The following is a 14094-nucleotide window of genomic DNA, read 5'->3' as shown; positions in this document are numbered from 1 at the left end:
TGAGACAATAGAGTGGAAACAAACAAAAATTATACATATACATACCCCTTCTTCATCCACTCTGTCTGTAGATTTTACATTAGTATCCAAAATTATCTGCATTGTGCGAGTGTATCCTCCGAAGGCAGCATGGTGCAGGGCTGTCCAGCCTTTATAATCACTTTTGAAACAGCAGATATGATGTTATTCACATATTTTTACAAGTATAACCTACAACCTTGAGCTCATGGGCCTGATTCTCCCCTCCCTCACAATAGTTTCTCCACTGTTGTTCTCCATCAATGTCAATGTCTTTTTGCTGAGTAAAGTACAATAGTCTCCTACTAGCATTACACTCAACCATGTAAGGATAATCTCAACTGTGTAGAAGTAATTGGGTCTCAAAGGCAGATATGTGATCTTGTGGGATCCTGCCTGTTTCACGGGATTCGCCTCTGAAATGAGTGAAAAACTTACAAGACCCTGGTATAGAATCATAGAAACATAGAATATCAGGGTTGGAAGGGACCTCAGGAGGTCATCTAGTCCAACCCCCTGCTCGAAGCAGGACCAATCCCCATTTAAATCATCCCAGCCAGGGCTTTGTCAAGCCTGACCTTAAAAACTTCTAAGGAAGGAGATTCCACCACCTCCCTAGGCAATGCATTCCAGTGTTTCATCAGCCTCCTAGTGAAAAAGTTTTTCCTAATATCCAACCTAAACCTCTCCCACTGCAACTTGAGACCATTACTCCTTGTCCTGTCCTCTTCTACCACTGGGAATAGTCTAGAACCATCCTCTCTGGAACCACCTCTCAGGTAGTTGAAAGCAGCTATCAAATCCCCCCTCATTCTTCTCTTCTGCAGACTAAACAATCCCAGTTCCCTCAGCCTCTCCTCATAAGTCATGTGTTCCAGACCCCTAATCATTTTTGTTGCCCTTCGCTGGATTCTTTCCAATTTATCCACATCCTTCTTGTAGTGTGGGGCCCAAAACTGGACACAGTACTCCAGATGAGGCCTCACCAATGTCGAATAGAGGGGGACAATCACGTCCCTCGATCTGCTCGCTATGCCCCTACTTATACATCCCAAAATGCCATTGGCCTTCTTGGCAACAAGGGCACACTGCTGACTCATATCCAGTTTCTCGTCCACTATAACCCCTAGGTCCTTTTCCACAGAACTGCTGCCTAGCCTTTCGGTCCCTAGTCTGTAGCGGTGCATTGGGTTCTTCCGTCCTAAGTGCAGGACCCTGCACTTATCCTTATTGAACCTCATCAGATTTCTTTTGGCCCAATCCTCTAATTTGTCTAGGTCCCTCTGTATCCTATCCCTGCCCTCCAGCGTATCTACCACTCCTCCCAGTTTAGTATCATCCTCAAATTTGCTGAGAGTGCAATCCACACCATCCTCCAGATCATTTATGAAGATATTGAACAAAACCGGCCCCAGGACCGACCCCTGGGGCACTCCGCTGGACACCGGCTGCCAGCTAGACATGGAGCCATTGATCACTACCCGTTGAGCCCGACAATCTAGCCAACTTTCTACCCACCTTATAGTGCATTCATCCAGACTGTACTTCCTTAACTTGCTGACAAGAATACTGTGGGAGACCGTGTTATAAGCTTTGCTAAAGTCAAGAAACAATACATCCACTGCTTTCCCTTCATCCACAGAACCAGTAGTCTCATCATAGAAGGCGATTAGATTAGTCAGGCATGACCTTCCCTTGGTGAATCCATGCTGACTGTTCCTGATCACTTTCCTCTCCTCTAAGTGCTTCAGGATTGATTCTTTGAGGACCTGCTCCATGACTTTTCCGGGGACTGAAGTGAGGCTGACTGGCCTGTAGTTCCCAGGATCCTCCTTCTTCCCTTTTTTAAAGATTGGCACTACATTAGCCTTTTTCCAGTCATCCGGGACTTCCCCCATTCGCCACGAGTTTTCAAAGATAATGGCCAATGGCTCTGCAATCACAGCCGCCAGTTCCTTTAGCACTCACGGATGCAACTCGTCCAGCCCCATGGACTTGTGCACGTCCAGCTTTTCTAAATAGTCCCTAACCACCTCTTTCTCCACAGAGGGCTGGCCATCTATTCCCCATGTTGTGATGCCCAGCGCAGCAGTCTGGGAGCTGACCTTGTTAGTGAAGACAGAGGCAAAAAAACCATTGAGTACATTAGCTTTTCCCACATCCTCTGTCACTAGGTTGCCTCCCTCATTCATTAAGGGGCCCACACTTTCCTTGGCTTTCTTCTTGTTGCCAACATACCTGAAGAAACCCTTCTTGTTACTCTTGACATCTCTCGCTAGCTGCAGCTCCAGGTGCGATTTGGCCCTCCTGATTTCATTCCTACATGCCCGAGCAATATTTTTATACTCTTCCCTGGTCATATGTCCAACCTTCCACTTCTTGTAAGCTTCTTTTTTATGTTTAAGATCCGCTAGGATTTCACTGTTAAGCCAAGCTGGTCGCCTGCCATATTTACTATTCTTTCGACACATCAGGATAGTTTGTCCCTGTAACCTCAACAGGGATTCCTTGAAATACAGCCAGCTCTCCTGGACTCCTTTCCCCTTCATGTTAGCCCCCCAGGGGATCCTACCCATCCGTTCCCTGACGGAGTCGAAGTCTGCTTTTCTGAAGTCCAGGGTCCGTATCCTGCTGCTTACCTTTCTTCTCTGTGTCAGGATCCTGAACTCAACCAACTCATGGTCACTGCCTCCCAGATTCCCATCCACCTTTGCTTCCCCTACTAATTCTTCCCGGTTTGTGAACAGCAGGTCAAGAAAAGCTCCCCCCCTAGTTGGCTCCTCTAGCACTTGCACCAGGAAATTGTCCCCTACGCTTTCCAAAAACTTCCTGGATTGTCTATACACCCCTGTATTGCTCTCCCAGCAGATATCAGGAAAATTAAAGTCACCCATGAGAACCAGGGCATGTGATCTAGTAGCTTCCGCAAGCTGCTGGAAGAAAGCCTCATCCACCTCATTCCCCTGGTCCGGTGGTCTATAGCAGACTCCCACCACTACATCACTCTTGTTACTCACACTTCTAAACTTAATCCAGAGACACTCAGGTTTTTCTGCAGTTTCATACCGGAGCTCTGAGCAGTCATACTGCTCCCTTACATACAGTGCTACTCCCCCACCTTTTCTGCCCTGCCTGTCCTTCCTGAACAGTTTATAACCATCCATGACAGTACTCCAGTCATGTGAGTTATCCCACCAAGTCTCTGTTATTCCAATCATGTCATAATTCCTTGACATCACCAGGACCTCCAGTTCTCCCTGCTTGTTTCCAAGGCTTTGTGCATTCGTATATAAGCACTTGAGATAACCTGCTGATCGCCCCTCATTCTCAGTATGAGGCAGGAGCCCTCCCCTCACAGACATTCCTGCCTGTGCTTCCTTCCGGTATCCCACTTTCCCACTTACCTCAGGGCTTTGGTCTCCTTCCCCCGGTGAACCTAGTTTAAAGCCCTCCTCACTAGGTTAGCCAGCCTGCTCGCAAAGATGCTCTTCCCTCTCTTCGTAAGGTGGAGCCCGTCTCTGCCCAGCACTCCTCCTTCATGGAACACCATCCCATGGTCAAAGAATCTAAAGCCTTCTCTCCGACACCACCTGCGTAGCCATTCATTGACTTCCACAATTTGACAGTCCCTACCCAGGCCTTTTCCTTCCACGGGGAGGATGGACGAGAACACCACTTGTGCCTCAAACTCCTTTATCCTTCTTCCCAGAGCCATGTAGTCCGCAGTGATCCGCTCAAGGTCATGTGGTACTAACACTTAACAGCTGATGCTGCCTACAACACTGTAGTACTGTTGAATTGTACATTTAAGGCAACTGACAAACATTAAATGCACACAATTTTATTTCTATTAAAATTATTTCATGTTAATATTGTGACATCCTATGTGTTAGTGAATTGTCCCGGACTAATAACGCATTATATGAAAAGCCCCCTGAATCAGGTTCATTGTAGAATATTCTTAATGACTTAAACAAAAGTGTAATATACATGTTAATGTACATGTGATAATTCATACCTTAGCTTTAATGCAAACTTGTGTGGACAATCCAGCACAACTTTAGAGATGAATACAAAATGTAAGTAATAAAGTAGCTCAGTAACTCTAATTATTTTAAAGAAAGAAAACCCATACACTTACCACAGGAAGAGGGCACCCTTCTTCAGTAGAAATTGGACAACCTTTTCATGACCATTTTGGGCTGCCAAGTGAAGGGGAGTCATTCCCTTCTTATCACCTTCATTCAAAAGCCTTGTGTCATTCATGTCTCTGAGAAGTCGCTGACAGGTGTTGATGCGCCCATAGCTTTAAAAGATTAACGTACAAGTTAATGCTGAGAAAATCTGGATGGATAAAATGGCATTGATACATTGTGTAGACTGCATCACTTACCTGGCTGCAAAATGCAATGGAGACTTCTTGTCTCTACTTTTAGAATAGACAGAAACATTCAAGTCGAGCAAGCTATTTACAGAGAAGGGCACTCCTTGTCTGCATGCATAATGTAGTGGAGTGCACCCCTCGTCATCTTCTTCCACTACAAAATCTTTAATATGTTTCATCTGTTGACAAATGGAAATGGTTGTATACATATTACCAATGTTACTAGTTAGTTAGCAGTAATTTTCTGAAGCTACATTTAAAAAAAATCTTTATGGAACTTTAAGAAAGGTAAAATTAAAACAACAAAAACAAGAGAGCGTTTTAAAAATATGTATGCTGATTGATGGTTTTCAGTGAATTCACACTTCACAAGAAGAACTCAGCAACTTGCAGTATTGGGCCCTCAAGCTCTGTATTTATCCACAGAACAGGTACATACAGGAAGTACAAGATTCTCTTACACTGCCACACCATGCACCTCAACCACATTAGGGAGGAAAATGAAGGCATGTCAGCCTACATGCCTCCTGAATATTTGGTCTCTCTGTGGGGCCATTAAGAAGGAGGCCAGTGAGGATGTTGGTAATTTTGCAGTGTGGACACCTGCAAAGCCATCAGCAGGTGAAAAAATTTGGTCATAAATTACCTGAGGCTAAATTTGCCCACAGTAATACAGAGAGGCAGAAACTGAACTCCTGTGCAAGTGGGAGCAGCTGCACTACAGCGGAGATTCAATCTCAGGAGGTGGGAGACAGCATTTGCCAACACCGTCCTCCGGGGAATTCAAATGGAAGTGAAGACCTTTACAGAAGACGTGTCAAACTTATTCAGAGGAATAAATTCTGTTTAATTGTGTTCCATGGGCTGGGGTATAAATTTAGGAGTATGTATTCCCCACAGTATACAGTGGAATGCCCACTGATGTCAGTAGGTTTGCACAGAGAGCAATAGGAGAATAGAGCCTTTAGGTAGTAATGAAACATTTAGTTATTTATTCAATGCCTCATTGTCACATTCACTACTCAGTGAGGGAATATGCTTCCCTTGAGGCATCACAATTTCTGCTTTGTTTCAGAGTAACAGCCATGTTAGTCTGTATTCGCAAAAAGAAAAGGAGTACTTGTGGCACCTTAGAGACTAACCAATTTATTTGAGCATGAGCTTTTGTGAGCTACAGCTCACTTCATCAGAGCTGTAGCTCACGAAAGCTCATGCTCAAATAAATTGGTTAGTCTCTAAGGTGCCACAAGTCCTCCTTTGATTTCTGCTTTGTGTTTCTCTTCCTTCCCGTCCTTTCTCTTTCCCTCCTCTAATTTTGTGAGTTTCCTCTTTTCTCTGCATTTCCCTTCCTGCGGCAACTTCCAATTCCCAGTCCAGTGTACTTCACTCCCAGCTCCTAACCCCATTCCATCCACTGAAATAATCAGTGATTAAATAATTTTAAAAGTTGACAATGTGACATGCAAGTATCATCATTGTTCTTTAAAGTTGATTCTCCAATCAGATTAATATGGGGAGTTCACACCTCTGACTCATGGTTTCAAGCTGTCTGCACATTCAGGCAGATATAACTGCAGCAGTTATACTCGGCTCACATCTGAAAAGTTATCTCTGCAGCTATGAGGGCTAGAAACTTACTATATTTTCTTTAAATGAAAGCTTAGATTCCAGAGAATCTGAATATTTCATGTGGCCCATATAAATACATCAAACAGGCCAAATGCAGAATTATGTTTGATACTCCTGTTTTAAAATATGGCTGGGGATTTACTGAAATCCAGGCAATGGAGACTTCCTTAAGAATTTGCTGCAGCATATCCCAAGGTTTGAGTGCCTCTTAATGGGCAAAGTAGGAGAAAAGGTTCTATAATATATTGCTAATCTCCTGAGCCATTCAATCCCCTGGCAGCAAATAACTTTATTCCTTTGCCTGCCAGAGAGATCCGTATTATTGGCTTGGTCATGTTTATTTTTATATTTGTATCTATTTAAATTAACCTGTGGGGACAGTGAGGTGAGTTTACAAATAAAATGAATTTCCATAAATGTTCTGGAAGAAAAGAGAATCCTTAAACTGTTGGACAAAGATATTGAATTCACCAAAGATACAAATAGATCCTCACTGTACCTGCAGAAATTTCTCATCCAGATGTTGTAATCCTCCAGGCTGCAGTACTGTCAAGTGCAAGAAATTCCGACCAAGCTGATCTTTTAGAGAGATATTTGCTCCTAAATAAATATGGAGATAAATACTAGCAATTCAAAACTACTGGCCTCTGATAACTAGCCATGTTTGATTAAAATACACACGCTAAAATGAAATTAAAAATACAATTATTTCAGCCAATACAACAACAAATATCACACCAAGACTTCGACTGACTCTAAGCTTTCAATTTCCAGTAACGTATGAATTTCATTTGTTCCACTGCAGCACTCAGATTTATAGGAGTCTAATATTTGGAAACGTTGAGCCTCCACAACTGCTGGTGTGAATGGAGGCTGCATGATCAACACCTCTAAATATATCAGGTTCATAGTGTATTGCTGCCATAGTCATATTGTTTCAACTGGAAATCTATGTTTTAATATCAGTTTACTTCCGTGCTGTTATATGAATAATCTATTATAACATAATAATAGCTGGGCAACACGGAAATGGAGTGTCTTGCTTATTGGAAGCAAGAGAGTGTCTTTCTAAAGTCCATAATAGTTTTACTATAAGCTTTCTATTTAAAAAAAAAGAATTGTTGTTAATAAAAATTAATGTTATAAATACTAATGAGAGAAATACTCATAAGAATATTTACAGTAGCTTACTCTTAAAAATGTGGCAACTGACAATTAAAGATGAACCTTCATTAACGGTGCAGTAGTTAGTAAAGTTTCAGGTGACACTACACTGTGACCACTTACTGCAGTTTAGGTTTAATACTTAAAATCCATTAATGGTCAGAAACTTGACCATGTCAAAGTGGTATCTTCATGTTCAATAATTCTGTTCCCTCTCTGTGTAGTCAGTAGTGCAGAGCTGCCTTGAGCTTGTGGAGAGTGCAGGGGGAGTGCACACCAACCCTTAGGAGGGTGCAGCATGTGCTTTCCTTCCACAGCCCACACACTCTGTAGGTTGATGTGGAGGGGCAGGGACATGGCCCTGCCTCCTCCTTTCCCTTTCTGAGGATTTAGCACTGTAGAGGGTGCTAGCATGGAGCAGTTCATGTGTTCACTTGTGCCTGCTATCTAGGTAGGGGGCTTGAAGAGGAGTCCCTTGGGAAAGAATCTTAACTTGTATGGACCCTTCTCAGAACCCGCCCCCCCAACCCCCATGTAATACTTGTTTGTTCCTTTGTACCTTTTGAGAGTAGTAAATTCACAATTTTCCATGATGCACAGGAAGTAGCCAGCAGAAGTGGTGACCGACCCTCAATGTCAACACTATCAATATTTGCTCCCTGCAATGAAAAAACCCAGGTTTATCATGGATTCATGAACAAATTCTGTTTAGCAATAAATTGTAAACTGAGCAGAATTACAGGCATGGTTAGACACTTTCACATGCTTTAAATTATGTAAGTTCAATAAACAAATTCCTTCTTAATTTAAATGAATTTAGGTCAAAGTTTTCAAACTCGAGTGGCTAAGGTTAGGAATCTAAATCCATATTTAGTCATCTAAATAACAGCATCTTGATTTTAAGAGGTGCTGAGCTGGGGAATATCAGGTCCTTTGTGTGGAGTTAGGCAAGGCCGGATTTAGGGGCAGGTGACCAGCTAGGTTGCTGGGCTTGGGGGATGCCAAGCTTGGAGTGCTGTTTTTGTTGTTAGTGACAAAAGGGAAAATAGAATGTTTGAAGTAAAATGTTTCAGGTATTCTGTATCTGGATTCATTTTTCATTAACATCCTAGAAAGTTCTGGACCGTTGTAGAATCTTGTGGAACCTTCCAGACTTTCTGAGAACTATATTTTCCTTGAACCTCCTAGAATGTTGTCAGCCATGCCCTCGTGGTACATAAGGGGCAGGGCGTCGCCAATCAGTCAGTTAGTGAGATATAAGCGTGAAGTGAAGTGAATGTCCAGCCGCAATAATGTGAACCTTGCTTTATTGTGTAACTGTGAAAGTGTACTTGTGTTTTAAGATTTGAAGAGTGTAAGTAGCAATTAATAAAGGACATATTTAATGATGATAGATATCTACCAAACCCCTACGCAATAACATAAAAGAAATACTGTTACCTCTTCTGACATGCTTAACACGTAATGTTTGATGACTTTCTAAGACTGTGGAACATAGAATTTTGCTCTCCCTAATACTGTCTCTTTTCCCCCCGTAGAAAATAAAAGATGCCCCTGAAGAAGCCTTCAGGAGCTCAGTATAGGAAGCAAAAAGCTCAATTGCAATCTAGTTTGCAGCAAGGGGCAAATTTGATAGGAAAATATCTGAAACAGAACAATATAGACTGGTTTTTAGGTAGAAGCAATCGTCCCAGTGCAGAAGAAATTGAAGAGTGAAGTATAAATGATGGAAGTCATATTAATAAGGAATTAGCAGATTTACATGAAGATAAGTAATGGAAATGTGAGGAAAGTTATGGAGAATCGTCCAGTTTTCCTGACAAGCTAAAGGAGAGTGATGATAAAGAAGAATGTGGCTCACATGAAAAGGAGAGTAATAACAAAGAAAAATCTGGTTTACATGAAAAGAAGAGAAAATATAAAGAAGAATCAACCTCACATGACTACAGAAACAGTAGTGAGAAAAATTGCACACTGCAAATCGATACATCAGATCCTGCTTTATGGCCAGCGATCCTAAACTCTGCTGATATTGATCGTAAAATTTTGAACGGGCCAGGCAAAACTGAAGATATGACGCTTCTAGTAAATGAGCGGAAGTGACATTTCTCAAAGTCACCTTGCGAAAGAGTGCTCGAGAATGGTGAGAAACTGAATTGACAATGGCTAGCTTATTCAAAATCAACTGAGAAAGTGCTCCAGTTTTGTTGCAAAATATTTGACAAGAATGTCAAATCATTGCTTGCACTTTCCAGCTAAAATTACTGACATAACTCAGCTGATGCTCTGAAGCAACATGAAAAGTCACCCAGCCATTTTACAGCCTACTCCAAATGGATGGAGGTTAAGTCCAGGCTCAAGCTGAATAAATGAGTAGATGCAGAAAACCAGTATGTTAATAATGTAGAAACTCATTATTGGAGGAATGTGTTCAAGTGTCTGATCTCAACTGCCCTCTTCCTTGCAAAGAATAATTTGTCTCTCCCGGGCTCGTTGGATAAATTGTTCACTAAACATAACTGTAATTTCCTCGGTTTGGTAGAGCTCCTTGGGAAATATGACACTGTCACGCATGAATACCTACATTGAGTAGTTCGTAAAGAAGCTATGACCCATTCCTGTAGTAAAACAATTCAAAATGAATCGATTGACCTTATGGCAAGGAAGGTGTTTGACAACATATTTATGCGACTCAGCAAAGCAAAGTACTATGCCGTAATAATAGACTGCACTCCTGATATTAGTCACAGTGAAAAGATGTCATTTACAGTAAAATTTGTTGATGACAAGGATGGCTGTATCCAAGTAAAGGAACACTATCTATTTTCCAGTCTGTGGACGACTCTACTGGAAAAGGCCTAACAGAACTATTTATGAAAGTTTTGAAGGAGAATAAAATAAAGCTTTAGGACTGCCATGGCCAAGGCTAGGACAACAGCATGAACATGAAGGGAAGAAACAGTGGTGCTGAGGCAAGGATCTTTGCACTGAATCCAAGAGCTTTCTTCATGACTTGTGGCTACCATTTCCTCAACCTGGTGGTGTCAGATGTAGCATCATCTTCTTCAGATTCAGTATCTCTCTTCGGAGTACTGCAAATAATACACGTCCTATTTTCAGCATGAACTATCAGGTGGAAGATCCTCATGGACAGTGTTACAAATCAGACCCCAAAGCCACTAAGGGACACTTGCTGGGAGAGCCACATTGACAGCGTGAGGCCAGTGAAGTACCAAATGACTGATGCGCTGATGGCAGTGGCACAGTCAAGTAAAGCCAAGGCTGGAATGCAATACGAGGCTCAAAGCCCTGGCAAACCAGATCACTAACTTCAAAGTTCTGGTCTCAGTTGTGGTTTGGCAAGATATCCTGTTCCAAGTAAACGTTGTAAGCAAGGCGTTACAAACTCACTTGATGGACATCGTGACCGCGACTACTTTGATGAGAAGCTGCCTTGATTTCATTGTGGCCTACAGAGACAATGAATTTGAGGATGCCATCACTGCTGTCAAAGAAATGGCAGAAAACTTAGGATTTGAGCCTGTCTTCACGGAAACTTGTATTCATCCGAAGAAGAGACAGTTTGGTTCTGAGGGCAGAGATGAGGTGATGGGAAGCTCGGAATAAAAATTCAAGAGTGTTTTTTTGCTCAGTCATTGACATTTTTTTGCTCAGTCATTGACATTGTCCATCAAAGAAAAGTGTGGATAAATGAAACACCATGAAAAGACCTGGGTTTTTTTGTATGACCTTAGTAAGCTATCAGTGGACAGGAAACCACTCTTGAACAACTGTACAGACCTTCACCAGACACTGACATGTGGGGAATATTCGGAAGTCAATGATAAAACCCTCTATGGTGAATTGGACAATATTTGTCACATTTTGCGACATGAGACACACTCTCCACTCCAAGTTCTCCAATTCATTTCTGAAGCAGAGCTGAAGGACACTTTTTCTAATGTGTGGATTCTGCTCATGCTGCTGGTCATAGCTGCGAGCAGTGAGCGCAGTTTTTTGATGTTTGGGCTCATTAAAACATATCTTCGATTGATGACAGCTGATGTGAAACTGACATCACTTGCTATTTTATCATTTGAAAGTGGCATTGGCTAGTATTTGGATCTCTCTGATGCTGTGCTTCAGTCCATGAGGGCAAAGGTGAGAAAAGTAACCTTTTGAACTCAAGGAGTAGGATTAACGTTCTAAGACTGTCACCTACTGTAATACTATTGAATACTGGTCCACCCAATGTTGGTACACAGTTCAATATCTTGATGTTAGTACATTTCAGTTATTCTTAAAATTAAAAAGTTTCTATAAGCTTAGAGAAAATCTTTTTGATTTGTGTACATGTGGCATACAGATTTACAGATCCTAGTGTGCAAATTTATCAACTTATATGACATGGATAAATCATACATGCAAATTGTGCATCAAAGTTATGAAATGGGCTAGAAATGCCATAAAAATAAGGTATTCAAAAGTTTAACAAATGGGGGGGCACCAAAGAGACTCTTCACCTGGGGCGCCATTTGGTCTAGGGTCAGCCCTGGAGTTAGGTGCCTATTTTAATGGACCCAAGTTTGAAAATAATAGACTTAGTGGTCTGGAAAAGTACCAAAATTACAGCCCTGATTAATAAGGTTCCCTACCTATCCACATAATAGGCAGCAACTGTGCAAGCCTCTTCCGAACCACCATACCACTGCATTTTACACCTGTCCTGGAGGAATCACATCCAGAAATTAATGTAGTTTGATCTCTATGCCCATTAAATCATTGTCTTCTCTGCTCAGACTGCCAGGGAGTGCAAGTAAAGGGCCAATACATGGCAGCTTCGATGGTGGATTTTGTGATGTGGACGTTTCTAGAGTTGAGAGATGAACTAATCTAACATCTAATGCAAGTCTGATCTAAAGTCAATTGAAGTGAATGGGAGTCTTTCCATTAATTTCAACTATCTTTGGATCAGGCCCTAAATCACAAGAGAATTATTAACCAAAGCCTGAATCAATATTTAACTTGAGGAATAATAAATCTTGTTGTTCATAGAAAAGTGGTAAGTTGATTGTTATATACATAACGACCAGAAACACCAGGAAGTTATCCAGCAAGGCCATGAATTTCTTAAGGATAACAAATAATTCCCTGCCCCCTGCCTTTCAGTTACTATTCATTCAATAACTTAAGAGGGCAACTGAAAAAAAGTGTTCATTTCTGATAAGCCAATCAAACAGAGATTTTCCTATCCGATTGTCAATCAGAGATTAAATATAGTTTCACATGACACAGCTGCAGCGAGTCATGAGTAGCCATTTACATAAACATTCTGAGTGGTTACCTTTACTCCAGACATTACTATTGTTGACCTCTCAGGAACATGAATTCAACAATATTGTACATCATATATGTTTTAATGTATTTAACAAGATTAAGAGCAGTATATTAAAATATATATTTAACAAGGACATCAGGAATAGAAGATAATGTATATTTATAACATGCTCAAGTTATCAGTGCTCTACAAACCTTGAATTTTCTGACTTTTGTGTAATTTAGTTCTCCTTAACATTACTTTAATGTTATTCCTGCATTTAATATAGTTTTTTTTAATTGAAAAGGGTGACAACGAAAATATGAAAGAAAAGAAGATGAAAAAAAGAATAAAGGGCTAATAAAGAAGCCCCTTAGTGATATAAAATCACTTCAGGGAGAGAAACTTTAATTAAAATGTTCTTAACTCAAGATGCCTTAACTGAGGCAGTCCTTAAGAGAGACATCCTTAACTCAGGAGGTCTTGAGCATGTAAAGAGATCTCAAAGCTAACTTGTCCAGTATACAAACAGAATTCTAAATCATGATAGCCTGAAGTCCTAATGGAAAATGATACAACCAATTCTAAAGCACATTTGTGAACATTTTGACTTTGCTGTTCTGATTTTTTTAAATTACTCACACACAACTGAATGCCTAATATGTGTATGCAATTACATCATTTGTGTGCACAAATCAGATGCTTTCCAATACAGTAGAGACAAAGAACTGTCTATGTGCATATGCAAACACCATAGTTGTGAATATAATTGCACAAGTATTGGATACACAATTGACCACAATTTGCAAATACCCTTTTTAAAGTTAGATACATAAAGTTCAAAACATTTAAAATAATGACCTAGATTTTCTTTTTCAAGCTTAATTTGTTTTGCTTCTTAAGGCCCTGATTTAGCAAAACCCTAAGGCATATCAATTTCTGTTCAAGAAATAACTTAAGCAGATGCTTTAACTTGAGTGGGACTTAAGCATATGCATAAGTGTTATGCTGAATCAGGGCCTACATGAGGACGACAAAACAAACCATTAGTTCAATTTTTAGCTGCAGGGCTTGATTCTCCACTGCTTTGCATCTTGTGCAGTCATTCACATTGGGCACGAGTACAAAGTGGGTGTATAATGCTACAGGCGAATTCTGCTTTTGTGGGGATGAACAGGCTCTCATTGTCTAAAACACGACGTATAACTTTATACCTGTTAAGAATGTTTTGACAGCTGCCATTTTTATTTCCAAGTAGAAAAAGCACTTACAATAAGATAAACGTTTATACAAGCTAACATGCCTTAAATGAGATGCGGATTATTAAAGGATACAAGTGATAATCAAACCCAAAGTCAATATTTCTCTCTTTTTACTATGGAGACAATGGGCAGGATCCTTAGCCATGTTGTGGCAGGAAAGCTGCACTAAACTGGGAGCTCATGAGTCCCATAGAGCAGTGAAATCTCTGACTGACACAATCAGCTCTATACCACCCTTTCCCATTTAACCCTGCTCATATCCAGTGTAGAAGATGCCACAGAAGTATGCAAAGAGAGAGGAAACAGAGGTAACAGCTGAA

General features: G+C 40.9%; 1 protein-coding gene across 1 annotated transcript in view; it reads right to left on the bottom strand.

The window, feature by feature from the left end:
* The window catches only part of TRPA1 (transient receptor potential cation channel subfamily A member 1), a 61430-nt gene that overhangs the window by 29451 nt on the left and 17885 nt on the right, over positions 1-14094 (bottom strand). The window contains exons 9-13 of the mRNA XM_073329391.1: positions 7755-7854; positions 6531-6631; positions 4412-4581; positions 4160-4324; positions 46-160 (exon numbers count right to left, since the gene is read on the bottom strand). Coding sequence (XP_073185492.1) covers positions 46-160; positions 4160-4324; positions 4412-4581; positions 6531-6631; positions 7755-7854 — 651 coding nt within the window. The remainder of the gene's footprint in view (positions 1-45; positions 161-4159; positions 4325-4411; positions 4582-6530; positions 6632-7754; positions 7855-14094) is intronic.

This window comes from Lepidochelys kempii, chromosome 2 (genome assembly GCF_965140285.1).
Source record: "Lepidochelys kempii isolate rLepKem1 chromosome 2, rLepKem1.hap1, whole genome shotgun sequence".
NCBI classification, from domain to species: Eukaryota; Metazoa; Chordata; order Testudines; family Cheloniidae; genus Lepidochelys; species Lepidochelys kempii.
This window is presented reverse-complemented; position numbering and strand designations above follow the sequence as displayed.